Source organism: Nerophis ophidion, linkage group LG27 (genome assembly GCF_033978795.1).
Source record: "Nerophis ophidion isolate RoL-2023_Sa linkage group LG27, RoL_Noph_v1.0, whole genome shotgun sequence".
Lineage (NCBI taxonomy): Eukaryota > Metazoa > Chordata > Actinopteri > Syngnathiformes > Syngnathidae > Nerophis > Nerophis ophidion.
Window position 1 is genome coordinate 36,027,996 of NC_084637.1, and position 15,789 is coordinate 36,043,784.

The 15,789-nt window shown below is 39.2% G+C and overlaps 1 protein-coding gene across 3 annotated transcripts in view; it reads left to right on the forward strand.

Moving 5' to 3' along the window:
* Positions 1 to 2,970: 2,970 nt before the first annotated feature.
* Positions 2,971 to 15,789, forward strand: part of ctnnbl1 (catenin, beta like 1) — a 54,967-nt gene continuing 42,148 nt past the window's right edge. Inside the window, exons 1-6 of one of the 3 annotated variants that reach the window (XM_061889286.1) lie at positions 2,975 to 3,035; positions 3,415 to 3,453; positions 6,501 to 6,719; positions 14,919 to 15,025; positions 15,102 to 15,241; positions 15,390 to 15,487. In XM_061889286.1, the coding sequence (XP_061745270.1) occupies positions 3,424 to 3,453; positions 6,501 to 6,719; positions 14,919 to 15,025; positions 15,102 to 15,241; positions 15,390 to 15,487 (594 nt within the window). In that variant the 5' untranslated portion in view covers positions 2,975 to 3,035; positions 3,415 to 3,423. Of the gene's footprint in view, positions 3,454 to 4,020; positions 4,057 to 6,500; positions 6,720 to 14,918; positions 15,026 to 15,101; positions 15,242 to 15,389; positions 15,488 to 15,789 lie in introns of those variants that run through there. The other 2 variants (XM_061889285.1, XM_061889287.1) reach the window with 2 other exon arrangements.

Here is a 15,789-nt window from a genome sequence, read left to right on the forward strand (position 1 = left end):
ATAATATCAGGCTTGTACTTGACATTCTGGATTACCCAGAGGTCATTCATGATGAAGGCTTCCTTCTTTTCCTGGACTTTTACAAAGCTTTTGACTCCATCGAACATGAATTTATATTCAGGACACTTGAGAAATTTGGCTTTGGCAATTTTTTCCGCAAAGCAATGAAGACTTTGTACTGCAATGGTAATAGTTCTATAAAGCTCAAATCTGGTACATCTCCAAGATTGGAGTTAAAACGTGGGATACGGCAAGGTTGTCCTATTTCTCCATATTTATTTCTGTTAGCCACCCAACTGTTATTGGTTCATATAAAAACTAGTCATTTAAAGGGGATTTCTGTATTAGACAGAGAAATAATTATCAGCCAACTGGCTGACGACACAACACTCTTTTTGAAAGACTCTTCTCAAATTCCCCTAGCCTTGGATGTCATTCATGTTTTTTCCTTGGCTTCTGGTCTCCGTCTAAATGTGAATAAATGTGAACTAATGGCTGTGAAGAGATGTGAAATGATGTCTGTACCTCAAATTCCAGTTAAGGATAGTATTAATTACCTAGGAATACATATCACTAAAAATCAAAACTCTAGATCGGCATTGAACTTCAATCCAATTGTAGAAAAAAGTAAGAAAAGATTTAACCAATGGCTACAGAGAGATTTATCCTTAAAAGGCAGAACCTTACTTTCCAAAGCAGAAGGTATCTCCAGGCTTACGTATGCAGCTATTTCTTTACATGTTAACCCAAAAAATATGTAAAACTATTGACAAAATACTGGTTGACTTTATTTGGAAAAACACAATTCATTATATTAATAAATCTGTTATAATGAACAATTACAATCAGGGTGGTCTAAACTTTCTTGACTTCACTACACTAAACAACACCTTTAAAATTAATTGGATAAGACACTACCATGCACCTGGGGATAGGTTGATTGGCAACACTAAAAAATTGGCCCTAGTGTGTGAATGTGAGTGTGAATGTTGTCTGTCTATCTGTGTTGGCCCTGCGATGAGGTGGCGACTTGTCCAGGGTGTACCCCGCCTTCCGCCCGATTGTAGCTGAGATAGGCGCCAGCGACCCCCGCGACCCCGAAAGGGAATACGCGGTAGAAAATGGATGGATGGATGGATGGACTACTTGAAAGACCCTACCTAAATTTGGAATTTTATTTCTCATCATGTATTCTCTAACCTTGGAGGCCTAACATTTTTGCTATTGTGTAATTATAACATTGACAGGATTCCTGTTGCACTCTCAAACTCCCACAAACAAGCCCTTCTAGCATGCTCTCTTGTATACAAGCACCATTTTTCACCTACCAAATATTTCATCTGGAACAATAAAGACATATGTTACAAAAGGAAATCTCTTTTCCTCAACAATTGGTTTAACAATAACATTATTTTAGTGAGTCAGCTTTTCAATAAGGAAGGTCAACTTTTTAATTACCAAGAATTTCTCAACCAATTTAAGATACCTGTGACTCCCAAACAATTTGCTATTGTATTTGATGCCATCCCAACAGGTGTTGTTATGTTGTACATTCCAACAGGTGTTATTATGTTGTACATTCCAACAGGTGTTATTATGTTGTACATTCCAACAGGTGTTATTATGTTGTACATTCCAACAGGTGTTATTATGTTGTACATTCCAACAGGTGTTATTATGTTGTACATTCCAACAGGTGTTATTATGTTGTACATTCCAACAGGTGTTATTATGTTGTACATGGCTTACACACCTCCTCTTTCTGCTGTAAAAATTCTGAATGATCCACTTGACACTCCCGTGGGGAAACTTTGCTTTGATCAAAAAAATAACAGAAAAATCCGCAGCTTATTCCAAAATGATTGTGTGTCTGTCTCCTATGTAATTTCCTTATGGAATAATGTTGTAAATGACATCTGTTGGGTCAAAACGTGGTCCCTTCCTAACAGGTATTTACTTCCCAACAAAGTCAAAGAGATATCATTTAAAATCATCCATCGCTATTACCCTGTAAAGACTGTGATGGTTAGATACAAAAAGGACATTGATGTCACCTGCACCTTTTGTAACATGCACCCAGAGACTGTTAACCACTTGTTTTATACTTGTGAAAACACTCGATCACTATGGCAGGGCATCTGTCGCTTCATCCTGGACAATATTTAGGACAAATTTGTGCTTTACTTTAAAGATGTGATTTTTGGTTTTACACTGTATGAACAAAAATTTGAAAAGGAATTCTACCTTTGCAACCTCATTATTTTATTAGCTAAGTTTTATATTCATAAATGTAAGTTTCTTAATACCCGTCCTATCTTTTGTGCCTTTAAAAAAGATCTGGAACTTTACATTAAAACGCTCTCTACCTCTAACAACAAAAAAGCTGTGAAAACGATGATGCTGTGTTCCAAATTTAAGTTGTTTGATGAATCTGAATAAGCCTACGGCTTTGCATTTTGTTTATTATTTATATATATATGTTTGTATTCTTTTTTTATTATTTTGAACTTACAACCCCCTGGCGATGTGTTGTACTGTTTTCATAATGTTTTATAATGTTGTATATAGTTGTTTGTCTTACTGTTTGTAAAAAAAAAAACCTTCCCCCCATTTACTTCCGGGGTCATGATTAATAGAGACATTTTGTTAACGCTATATTATAAAAACATAACGCTATATTATAAAAATACAGACGTTTTGTTGACGCTATATTATAAAAAAAGTTTAAAAATAATTTACAAACACAAACTATTGGATGACATAAGAGGAAACGTGACCCCGGAAGTATTTACTTATGTCATCCCATAGCTTGTGTTTGTAAATTGTTTTTTACATTTTTTTTCATAATATTGTGTTAACAAAACGTCTGTATTTTTATAATATAGCGTTATATTTTATAATATAGCCTTAACAAAACGTCTGTATTAATCATGACCACGGAAGTAAATGGGGGGGGGGGGGGGGGGGTGGAGGTTTTTGTAGAGGGGAAGACATTTGGCGTGACAGCCTGCACGAAAACAACTGTCGTAAAACAGGTGGAGGAAAACTGTTTTTGTACTTATTTGGATTATTCTTTCTCGTCTGCTACGATACGCGGTAGAATGGATGGATGGATGGATGCTTTCTCGTCTGTTTGGAAATGTTCACATTTATAAATACAGGTTAAAAAAAGTGGAGGAAAATGACGTCGTCTTCGCGCATGCGTGGACCGATCGTGTCGTGACGGAGTTTACGACGGTGTCCTCCTGATTTACGGCACATGCTTGTGGCTCCACATTAGCCGGCTAGCCTCCGTAAACATCCATTTTCTACCGCTTGTCCCCATCCTCGCCTAAGTTCCTTCAAGTGTAAACATCCTCGCCTAAGTTCTTTCAGGTGTAAAAACTTTGTCCCGCTGTGACGTTTTGACATCAGGCGGGCGCTATGGACGTCGGAGAGCTTCTTAACTACCAGGTGAGCATTTTACACTCACCTGCTCTTCTTCTGAGCTTCTTAACTACCAGGTGAGCATTTACACTCACCAGGTGAGCATTTACACTCACCTGCTCTTCTTCTGAGCTTCTTAACTACCAGGTGAGCATTTACACTCACCAGGTGAGCATTTACACTCACCTGCTCTTCTTCTGAGCTTCTTAACTACCAGGTGAGCATTTACACTCACCAGGTGAGCATTTACACTCACCAGGTGAGCATTTACACTCACCTGCTCTTCTTCTGAGCTTCTTAACTACCAGGTGAGCATTTACACTCACCAGGTGAGCATTTACACTCACCTGCTCTTCTTCTGAGCTTCTTAACTACCAGGTGAGCATTTACACTCACCAGGTGAGCATTTACACTCACCAGCTGAGCATTTACACTCACCTGCTCTTCTTCTGAGCTTCTTAACTACCAGGTGAGCATTTACACTCACCAGGTGAGCATTTACACTCACCTGCTCTTCTTCTGAGCTTCTTAACTACCAGGTGAGCATTTACACTCACCAGGTGAGCATTTACACTCACCAGCTGAGCATTTACACTCACCTGCTCTTCTTCTGAGCTTCTTAACTACCAGGTGAGCATTTACACTCACCAGGTGAGCATTTACACTCACCAGGTGAGCATTTACACTCACCTGCTCTTCTTCTGAGCTTCTTAATTACCAGGTGAGCATTCACACTCACCTGCTCTTCTTCTGAGCTTCTTAACTACCAGGCGAGCATTCACACTCACCAAGTGAGCATTCACACTCACCTGCTCTTCTTCTGAGCTTCTTAACTAACAGGTGAGCATTCACACTCACTAAGTGAGCATTCACACTCACCAAGTGAGCATTTACACTCACCTGCTCTTCTTCTGAGCTTCTTAACTAACAGGTGAGCATTTACACTCACCTGCTCTTCTTCTGAGCTTTTTAACTACCAGGTGAGCATTTACACTCACCAGGTGAGCATTTACACTCACCTGCTCTTCTTCTGAGCTTCTTAACTAACAGGTGAGCATTCACACTCACCTGCTCTTCTTCTGAGCTTTTTAACTACCAGGTGAGCATTTACACTCACCAGGTGAGCATTTACACTCACCTGCTCTTCTTCTGAGCTTCTTAACTAACAGGTGAGCATTTACACTCACCAGGTGAGCATTTACACTCACCTGCTCTTCTTCTGAGCTTCTTAACTAACAGGTGAGCATTCACACTCACCTGCTCTTCTTCAGAGCTGCACTGCTGGCTGTACATATCCTACTAAATAAGACCTACACTGTTTCAATGTCCATTTCTCTGTTGATGCAATTGTTGACTGAAGTACTGATATCAACCAAAGCTAACACTCCCTCCCCCCTCCACATCCCACCCCCCGGATTGTAAATAATGTCAATAATTCAATGTATTTACTCTGATGATGAACTTGTGTGATGACTGTATTATGCTGATAGTATATATTCGTACCATGAATTGATTAACGTGGAACCCGACTTAAACAAGTTGAAAAACTTATTGGAGTGTTACCATTTAGTGGTCAATTGTACGGAATATGTACTGTACTGTGCAATCTACTAATAAAAGTTTCAATCAATCAATCAATCAATCAACTAATCAATACTGTTAGCATGCAGCTTTTATGAGATTACTGTTAGCATGGGCGAATAATGTTAACATGCAGTTTTTTGGAGGACTTTGTGAATACTTTGGCAGGGTTATTGTTTGAAGAAGCAGACTGACTTACGAAATGATCTTTTTTTAGGACTACTTGCGTATTGGTGGCTGCACATTGCATGCATGGATACATTTATTAAGAATACTTGCTTCTTGGTAGCTGCACATTGCATGCATCAATACATGTTTTGGGACTACTTGCGTATTGGTGGCTGCACATTGCGTGCATGAATGCATTTTTTTAGGACTATTTCCATATTGGTAGCTGCACATTGCGTGCATGGATAAATTTTTTAAGACTAGCGTATTGGTAGCTGCATATTGCGTGCATGGATACATTTTTTAGGGCTACTTGCGAATTGGTAGCTGCACATTGCGTGCATGGGTACATTTTTTAGGACTACTTGCGTATTGGTAGCTGCACATTGCGTGCATGGATACATTTTTTAGGACTACTTGCGTATTGGTGGCTGCATATTGCGTGCATGGATACATTTTCTAGGACTACTTGCGTATTGGTAGCTGCACATTGCGTGCATGGATACATTTTTTAGGACTACTTGCGTATTGGTGGCTGCATATTGCGTGCATGGATACATTTTCTAGGACTACTTGCGTATTGGTAGCTGCACATTGCGTGCCTGGGTACATTTTTTAGGACTACTTGCGTATTGGTAGCTGCATATTGTGTGCATGGGTACATTTTTTAGGATTACTTGCGTATTGGTAGCTGCATATTGCGTGCATGGATACATTTTTTAGGACTATTTGCGTATTGGTAGCTGCACATTGCATGCATGGATACATTTTTGAGGACTACTTGCGTATTGGTAGCTGCATATTGCGTGCATGGGTACATTTTTTAGGACTACTTGCGTATTGGTAGCTGCATATTGCGTGCATGGATACATTTTTTAGGACTATTTGCGTATTGGTAGCTGCACATTGCATGCATGGATACATTTTTGAGGACTACTTGCGTATTGGTAGCTGCCTATTGCGTGCATGGATACATTTTTTAGGACTACTTGCGTATTGGTAGCTGCACATTGCGTGCATGGATACATTTTTTAGGACTACTTGCTCATTGGTAGCTGCACATTGCGTGCATGGATACATTTTTTAGGACTACTTGCGTATTGGTAGCTGCACACTGCGTGCATGGATACATTTTTTAGGACTACTTGCGAATTGGTAGCTGCACATTGCGTGCATGGATACATTTTTTAGGACTACTTGCGTATTGGTAGCTGCACATTGCGTGCATGGGTACATCCTCCTCCCAGTTAGTAATTTGGGCCCAGAGGCCATGCATGAAATGTTTTCTTCCCCACGGTGTTGACTGCCGTCTGCACACCTTCCAGCCGGACAGAGGAGCAACACGGTCCAGAGAGGAGGACGCAGGCGAGGAGGAGGGCAGAAGTGCAAAGCAGCAGAAGGTGCACCATACCAGAGGCAGAGATGGGCCGGGAGCGGGCGTGGACGGAGGGGCCGACATGGCCATGGCGGATGGCGAGGACTCCACGGCCGAGCGCAAGAAGATCCTGGAGAAGCTGATGGAGCAGGATGAAGATGATCCCGAGGTAGGTGCAACTCAGCATGCAGCGTGCAATATGATCTGCAAACTAACTTCATTTCTGGACTTGTGCATGCAAAGTCAGGCAGCAATAAGGCCAAAATAATGATCACCATTCATTTTTCAGATCATTGCATCACCATTAATATCACCTTTTTTTTTAATTAAAGGCATATACAACATTGGGTTTACCACAGGAGCCACAGTACTCATAACCCACGCTATGCTCATAAATGCTAACATTGTGTTCATAAATGCTAACATTGTGCTCATATATGCTAACATTGTGTTCATATAAAACACTTTGTCCATATCTAACATTGTACTCATATATGCTAACATTGTGCTCATATACGCTAACATTGTTCTCGTATATGCTAACATTGTTCTCATATATGCTAACATTGTGCTCATATATGCTAACATTGTGCTCATATATGCTAACATTGTGCTCATATATGCTAACATTATTCTCATATATGATAACATTGTGTTCATATAAAACATTTTTTTCATATCTAACATTGTGCTCATATATGCTAACATTGTGCTCATATATGCTAACATTGTGCTCATATATGATAACATTGTGCTCATATATGCTAACATTGTTCTCATATATGCTAATATTGTTCTCATATATTCTAAAATTTTGCTCATATATGCTAACATGTTCATATAAACATTTTGTTCGTAGAGAACATTGTGTACATATATAACATTGTGCTCATATTGGCTAACATTGTGCTCATATAGGCTAACATTATGCTCATATAGGCTAAGATTATGCTCATATAGGCTAACATTGTGGTCATACAGGCTAATATTGTGGTCATACAGGCTAACATTGTGGTCATATATGTTAACACAATGGTCATATATGCTATCACAAAGGTCATATGCTCACATTGTGTTCATATATGCTAACATTGTGCTTGTTTATGCTAATACTGTGCTCGTATATGCTAACATTGTGCTCTTTTATGCTAACATTGTGGTCATATATAACTATGTTCATATATGCTAACATTGTGGTCATATATGCTAACACTAAGGTCACATATGCTAACACTATGGTCCTATATGCTAACATTGTGTTAAGATATAACATTGTGGTCATATATAACAATGTGGTCATATGTGCTAACATTGTGTTCATATATAACATTGTGTTCATATATGCTAACAATGTGTTCATATATGCTAACATTGTGTTCATAAATGCTAACATTGTGTTCATATATAACACACTGTGGTCCATGCCTGCTTTTGCTTATTTTTCGCTATGTTTTGTGGTGGTAAAGATAGCAACTTTTCTTCCTCTTAAAGCTACTTGTTTTTTTTTGCTTGTCATCACACACTTCATTCTGCAGTAAACACACTTTTATTTCATGTCAACATTTGCTAAAAAACACTTTTAAATATGGAAATATTTTTTGTATTGTTTGATGACTTGTGTACATCAGTACTTCTCACCAGTGTTACATTTATTATTTGTGTTCTTTGATGACTTGTATAAATCATTACTTCTCACCAGTGTTATATTTATTATTATTTATTATTTGTGTTCTTTGATGACTTGTATACATCAGTACTTTGGCAAAAAGTGACTCAGATTGTGGAGTTTTTAAAACCCAACTACTGTAGCTTATATTTTTCAATATATTAACTTTGAACTTAAGGTACTGTAACATAATGTGTAAAAACACATAAAACAATTTGAATGATTATTTCAATGTTACAGTGGCCAAAAATATGAAATATCCATTTTTTACCGCTTGTCCCTTTTCTGGTCGCAGAGGGTGCTGGAGCCTATTTCAGCTTGTTGAAAATTCAACCTCTGCCTCGTTTTGAATGAATACTTAGGTCTACTACACTACTGTATTTAATGTTGTCATTATGGTGATATATTGTAGCATCCCGGAAGAGTTAGTGCTGCAAGGGTTCTGGGTATTTGTTCTGTTGTGTTTATGTTGTGTTACGGTGCAGATGTTCTCCCAAAATGTGTTTGTCATTCTTGTTATGTGTGGGTTCACAGTATGGCGCATATTAGTAACAAATGGTGTTAAAGTTGTTCATACGGCCACCTTCAGTGTGACCTTTATGGCTGTTGACCAAGTATGTCTTGCATTCACTTGTGTGTGCGAAAAGCCGTAGATATTATGTGCTTGGGCCGGCAAACAAAGGCAGTGTCTTTAAGGTTTATTTTGCGCTCTGTACTTCTCCCTACGTCCGTGTACACAGCGGCGTATTAATAAGTCATACATTTTACTTTTTGAAACCGATACCGATAATTTTAGTATCACATTTTAAAGCATTTATCCGCCTATATTATCCTCAGTCTGATGTTATCGGACATTCAAACCCTTTTTCTAAAGAAAATTCTACCCTAGCTGAACATAAGTTGTCACTTTGACTTTTGATTCCCAAGCAGGTTTTCCATGAGTTTGTTGGTAAGCAACCATAATAATACAAAACCTAACCCTAACCTCTAGGGGCTTTGGTGTCTGTGAAGTGAAGTGAGGTGAATTATATTTATATAGCGCTTTTCTCTAGTGACTCAAAGCGCTTTACATAGTGAAACCCAATATCTAAGCTACATTTAAACCAGTGTGGGTGGCACTGGGAGCAGGTGGGTAAAGTGCCTTGCCCAAGGACACAACGGCAGTGACTAGAATGGCGGAAGCGGGAATCGAACCTGCAACCCTCAAGTTGCTGGCACGGCCACTCTACCAACCGAGCTATGCCGCCCCTGCCATGTGACATGCCCACCATGAGAATGAGTTGACGCCCTTGCTAGAGATAAACTTGTAGCGGCCCTCTAGGGGCTTTGGTGTCTGCCACGTGACGTGCCCACCATGAGAATGAGTTGACGCCCTTGCTAGAGATAAACTTGTAGTGGCCCTCTAGGGGCTTTGGTGTCTGCCATGTGACGTGCCCACCATGAGAATGAGTTGACGCCCTTGCTAGAGATAAACTTGTAGTGGCCCTCTAGGGGCTTTGGTGTCTGCCATGTGACATGCCCACCATGAGAATGAGTTGACGCCCTTGCTAGAGATAAACTTGTAGTGGCCCTCTAGGGGCTTTGGTGTCTGCCATGTGACATGCCCACCATGAGAATGAGTTGACGCCCTTGCTAGAGATAAACTTGTAGTGGCCCTCTAGGGGCTTTGGTGTTTGCCATGTGACATGCCCACCATGAGAATGAGTTGACGCCCTTGCTAGAGATAAACTTGTAGTGGCCCTCTAGGGGCTTTGGTGTCTGCCATGTGACATGCCCACCATGAGAATGAGTTGACGCCGTTGCTAGAGATAAATTTGTAGCGGCCCTCTAGGGGCTTTGGTGTCTGCCATGTGACGTGCCCACCATGAGAATGAGTTGACGCCCTTGCTAGAGATAAAAATGATCCATTTATTTAAAGACACATATTTGTGGGAACATCCCAGTAAACCAAGTCAAGTTCCCGACACATCTCCTGCCGCATGCTAACTCTGGACAATCTTAAAGCCACGCCCAGACTCCATGCAAGTAAAAGCCAGTGAAAGCAATCTGCTCCGTGGACTGGGAGGGAACATCTTCAGAGAAAAGTCTGTGTAGTTGCCGCCATCTTTTGTGGCGCGTGAAGGCGCCAGTGTGGTGTTTCTGCTTCCAGGAAGGAAGCCCTGTTGCCTAAAATGCATTCAGAAATGAGTTTTTTTTCCCTAATTAAAAGTTTAAACAGTATTACTAATCGTCTGGAATTTTACCAGGGTTTATCATTATACTGTTTACAGTTACATCTGTTTTTGTACATGTGCAGTATTTACAGTATAAGGATGTGTCCACATATGTGTATGTGTACATGTACAGTATTTACAGTATAAGCTTGTGTCCACATGTGTGTGTACATGTACAGTATTTACAGTATAAAGATGTGGCCACATATGTGTACATGTGCAGTATTTACAGTATAAGGATGTGTCCACATATGTGTACATGTGCAGTATTTACAGTATAAGGATGTGTCCACATATGTGTATGTGTACATGTACAGTATTTACAGTATAAGCTTGTGTCCACATACGTGTATGTGTACATGTACAGTATAACGATGTGTCCACATTTGTGTATGTCAAGGGTGTCCAAACTTTTTCCACAGAGGGCCGTGCACGGAAAAATGTATGCACGCGGGGGCCATTTTGATATTTTTTATTTTCAAACCATAACAAAAAATATGGATCGTATCTGTGTTAATAGAACCCAGCTACAACTGGGTTCTATTAAGACAGATACAACTGTATAAAGGGCGGATATTGGCCTCCAAAATAGTTTCTCTTTTTGATGAAATAACATTAGAAGAATTGTTACGTGTAAATGGAATAAAACAAACAACATGTTTACTTGACCCACTTCCTGGGAATCTTATCAAGGAGCTCTTTGTATTATTAGGTCCATCAGTGCTAAATATTATAAACTTATCACTTTCCTCTGGGTCTGTTCCCATAGCATTCAAAAAAGCGTTTTTTCATCCTCTCCTTAAAAGACCTAACCTCGATCGTAAACTACCGACCGGTGTCTCACCTTCCCTTTATTTCGAAAATCCTCGAAAAAATTGTTGATTCCTTCAGGAGAGTTCTTTTATTTAGCAATTAAAGCCCTCAAAAATCATTAATGCAAGACACCATTGATTTTAATTATTTAATACTTTTGAGTAATCACAGTGAAAAGTTAAATAAAAACCTACTAAATATATTTGAGATCCCAAAGGTTCCTCACTCATAAAGTGATGCGTTTTTAATAGTTTTTTTTTACTTTTAACACTTAAATTTGAAGATCAACTTCTGCTGTATCTGTCGATTTTAAGCTTGAACTATTGTTTTTTTGTTTGTTTTATGGTTTTTTGTCAAAACCTTAATGTTTTTATATGGCAACCACACAACATATGCAATATTTTTCCACATAAAACATTTTAAAGTGATACTTTTTAAGTAATAATTCATTATAACATAGATTTTTTTGTGCTTTTTTTTAAATTTCTTTGAGCAATGGGAAAAAAAAGAAAATAAAGACAAAAGGGAAAAAAAACTGCCTGCATGGCAGCTTTGTGTCAACATTGCCACTTTTTCTCATTAGATTTCACCTCATTCCACTTTTTTAAAAATGTTTTTTTAAATTTCTGCAATACTATCAATTTTGCAATTTTTATAGAATGTATGGCGGGCCGGTAAACGATTAGCTGCGGGCCGCAAATGGCCCCTGGGCCGCACTTTGGACACCCCTGATGTATGTGTACATGTACAGTATTTACAGTATAAGCATGTATCCACATATGTGTATGTGAACATGTACAATATTTACAGTATAAGGATGTGTCTACATATGTGTATGTTTACATGTACAGTATAAGGATGTGTCCACATGTGTATGTGTACATGTACAGTATAAGGATGTGTCCACATGTGTATGTGTACATGTACAGTATGGACAGTATAAGCATGTGTCCACATATGTGTATGTGTACATGTACAGTATAAGGATGTGTCCACATATGTGTATGTGAACATGTACAATATTTACAGTATAAGCATGTCCACACATGTGTATGTGTACATGTACAGTATGGACAGTATAAGGATGTGTCCACATATGTGTATGTTTACATGTACAGTATAAGGATGTGTCCACATACTGTATGTTTACATGTACAGTATAAGGATGTGTCCACATATGTGTATGTGTACATGTACAGTATAAGGATGTGTCCACATGTGTATGTGTACATGTACAGTATGGACAGTATAAGGATGTGTCCACATATGTGTATGTTTACATGTACAGTATAAGGATGTGTCCACATACTGTATGTGTACATGTACAGTATAAGGATGTCCACATACTGTATGTGTACATGCACAGTATAAGGATGTGTCTACATATGTGTATGTGTACATGTACAGTATAAGGATGTGTCTACATATGTGTATGTGTACATGTACAGTATGGACAGTATAAGCATGTGTCCACATATGTGTATGTGTACATGTACAGTATAAGGATGTGTCCACATATGTGTATGTGTGTATGGACAGTAAAAGCATGTGTGCACATATGTGTATGTGTACATGTACAGTATAATGATGTGTCCACATATGTGTATGTGTACATGTACAGTATGGACTGTATAATTATGTGTCCATATATGTGTATGTGTACATGTACAGTATAAGGATGTGTCCACATATGTGTATACGTACAGTATGGACAGTATAAGCATGTGTCCACATATGTGTACACGTACAGTATAAGGATGTGTCCACATGTGTATGTGTACATGTACAGTATAAGGATGTGTCTACATATGTGTATGTGTACATGTACAGTATAAGGATCTGTCCACATATGTGTATGTGTACATGTACAGTATAAGGATGTGTCCACATATGTGTAAGTGTACATGTACAGTATGGACAGTATAAGCATGTGTCCACATGTATGTGTACATGTACAGTATAAGGATGTGTCCACATATGTGTACATGTACAGTATAAGCATGTGTCCACATATGTGTATGTGTACATGTACAGTATAAGGATGTGTCCACATATGTGTATGTGTACATGTACAGTATTAGGATGTGTCCCCATATGTTTATGTGTACATGTACAGTATGGATAGTATAGGTATGTGTACATGTACAGTATAAGGATGTGTCCACATATGTGTACGTGTACATGTACAGTATAAGGATGTGTCCACATATGTGTACGTGTACATGTACAGTATAAGGATGTGTCCACATATGTGTACGTGTACATGTACAGTATAAGGATGTGTCCACATATGTGTATGTGTACATGTACAGTATAAGGATGTGTCCACATATGTGTATGTGTACATGTACAGTATAAGGATGTGTCCACATATGTGAATGTGTACATGTACAGTATAAGGATGTGTCCACATATGTGTATGTGTACATGTACAGTATAAGGATGTGTCCACATATGTGAATGTGTACATGTACAGTATAAGGATGTGTCCACATATGTGTATGTGTACATGTACAGTATAAGCATGTGTCCACATATGTGTATGTGTACATGTACAGTATAAGGATGTGTCCACATATGTGTATGTGTACATGTACAGTATAAGCATGTGTCCACATATGTGTATGTGTACATGGACAGTATAAGGATGTGTCCACATATGTGTATGTGTACATGTACAGTATAAGGATGTGTCCACATATGTGTATGTGTACATGTACAGTATAAGGATGTGTCCACATATGTGTATGTGTACATGTACAGTATAAGGATGTGTCCACATATGTGAATGTGTACATGTACAGTATAAGGATGTGTCCACATATGTGTATGTGTACATGTACAGTATAAGGATGTGTCCACATATGTGAATGTGTACATGTACAGTATAAGGATGTGTCCACATATGTGTATGTGTACATGTACAGTATAAGCATGTGTCCACATATGTGTATGTGTACATGTACAGTATAAGGATGTGTCCACATATGTGAATGTGTACATGTACAGTATAAGGATGTGTCCACATATGTGTATGTGTACATGTACAGTATAAGCATGTGTCCACATATGTGTATGTGTACATGTACAGTATAAGCATGTGTCCACATATGTGTATGTGTACATGTACAGTATAAGCATTTGTCCACATATGTGTATGTGTACATGTACAGTATAAGGATGTGTCCACATATGTGTATGCGTACATGTACAGTATAAGGATGTGTCCACATATGTGTATGCGTACATGTACAGTATAAGGATGTGTCCACATATGTGTATGCGTACATGTACTGTATAAGGATGTGTCCACATATGTGTATGCGTACATGTACAGTATAAGGATGTGTCCACATATGTGAATGTGTAAATGTACAGTATAAGGATGTGTCCACATATGTGTATGTGTACATGTACAGTATAAGCATGTGTCCACATGTGTATGTGTACATGTACAGTATAAGGATGTGTCCACATATGTGTATGTGTACATGTACAGTATAAGCATGTGTCCACATATGTGTATGTGTACATGTACAGTATAAGGATGTGTCCACATATGTGTATGCGTACATGTACAGTATAAGGATGTGTCCACGACGTCATCAAGACTTTGCTTCCTCTCACATCATCCAATTGGACTTTTGTGTGTCCACTCTTGTCTGGTATCAAACAGGCAGAGCCGGTGGATGAGAGCTCGGTGAAGAAAATGATCCTGACCTTTGAGAAACGCTCCTACAAAAACCAGGAACTGAGGATTAAGTTTCCAGACAACCCAGAGAAGTCAGTGCATTAATGACCACCGTCTGCAACGCGTAGATTGTCTTCTTCACTCCTTTCTTCTGGTCCTTGGGTTCAGGTTCATGGAGTCAGAACTGGATCTGAATGACATCATACAGGAAATGCACGTAATCGCCACCATGCCCGACCTCTATCACCTGCTGGTGGAGCTCAACTCTGTTCACTCGCTGATGGGCCTTCTCAGTCACGAAAACACTGATATCCTTTTTCTCCTGGACCATAGATGACTTGACCTTGTGGATTATTAGCAATAACTGCTGCCTCATCACATGCCGTATGTTGTGTGGACATCCCGGTCCAGACCCAGGTGTATTATGATATGGTTCTGGTCCTTAGCCTGATCTACATGTTGCCATAGCAGTGGTGGACCTCCTCCAGGAGCTGACGGACATCGACACTCTCCACGAGAGCGAGGAAGGCGCTGAAGTCCTCATTGACGCTCTGGTGAGTCTAATATGACATTGATTGGGGTTCTGGTCCCTGGCATCCTGAACTAGGCAGATTCATCCTCTATCCTAAGACTTCAATTATTTCAATGAAAATGTGAGCTTTTATGTCTATATAAGTTTAATCTTAACACGGCATTAGGCTTGTACGGTATACCGCTACTAAACAAGTACTGCCATAGTTATTGATTGACATCAGTACTATGCTGCCTTTGAAAAGTAGCGGTACCGTTCTTTCATCCGCATGGTGCTGTGTGGCGCTGACTCTAGAGCTGAGACGCATGATGTTGATTGTGTCAA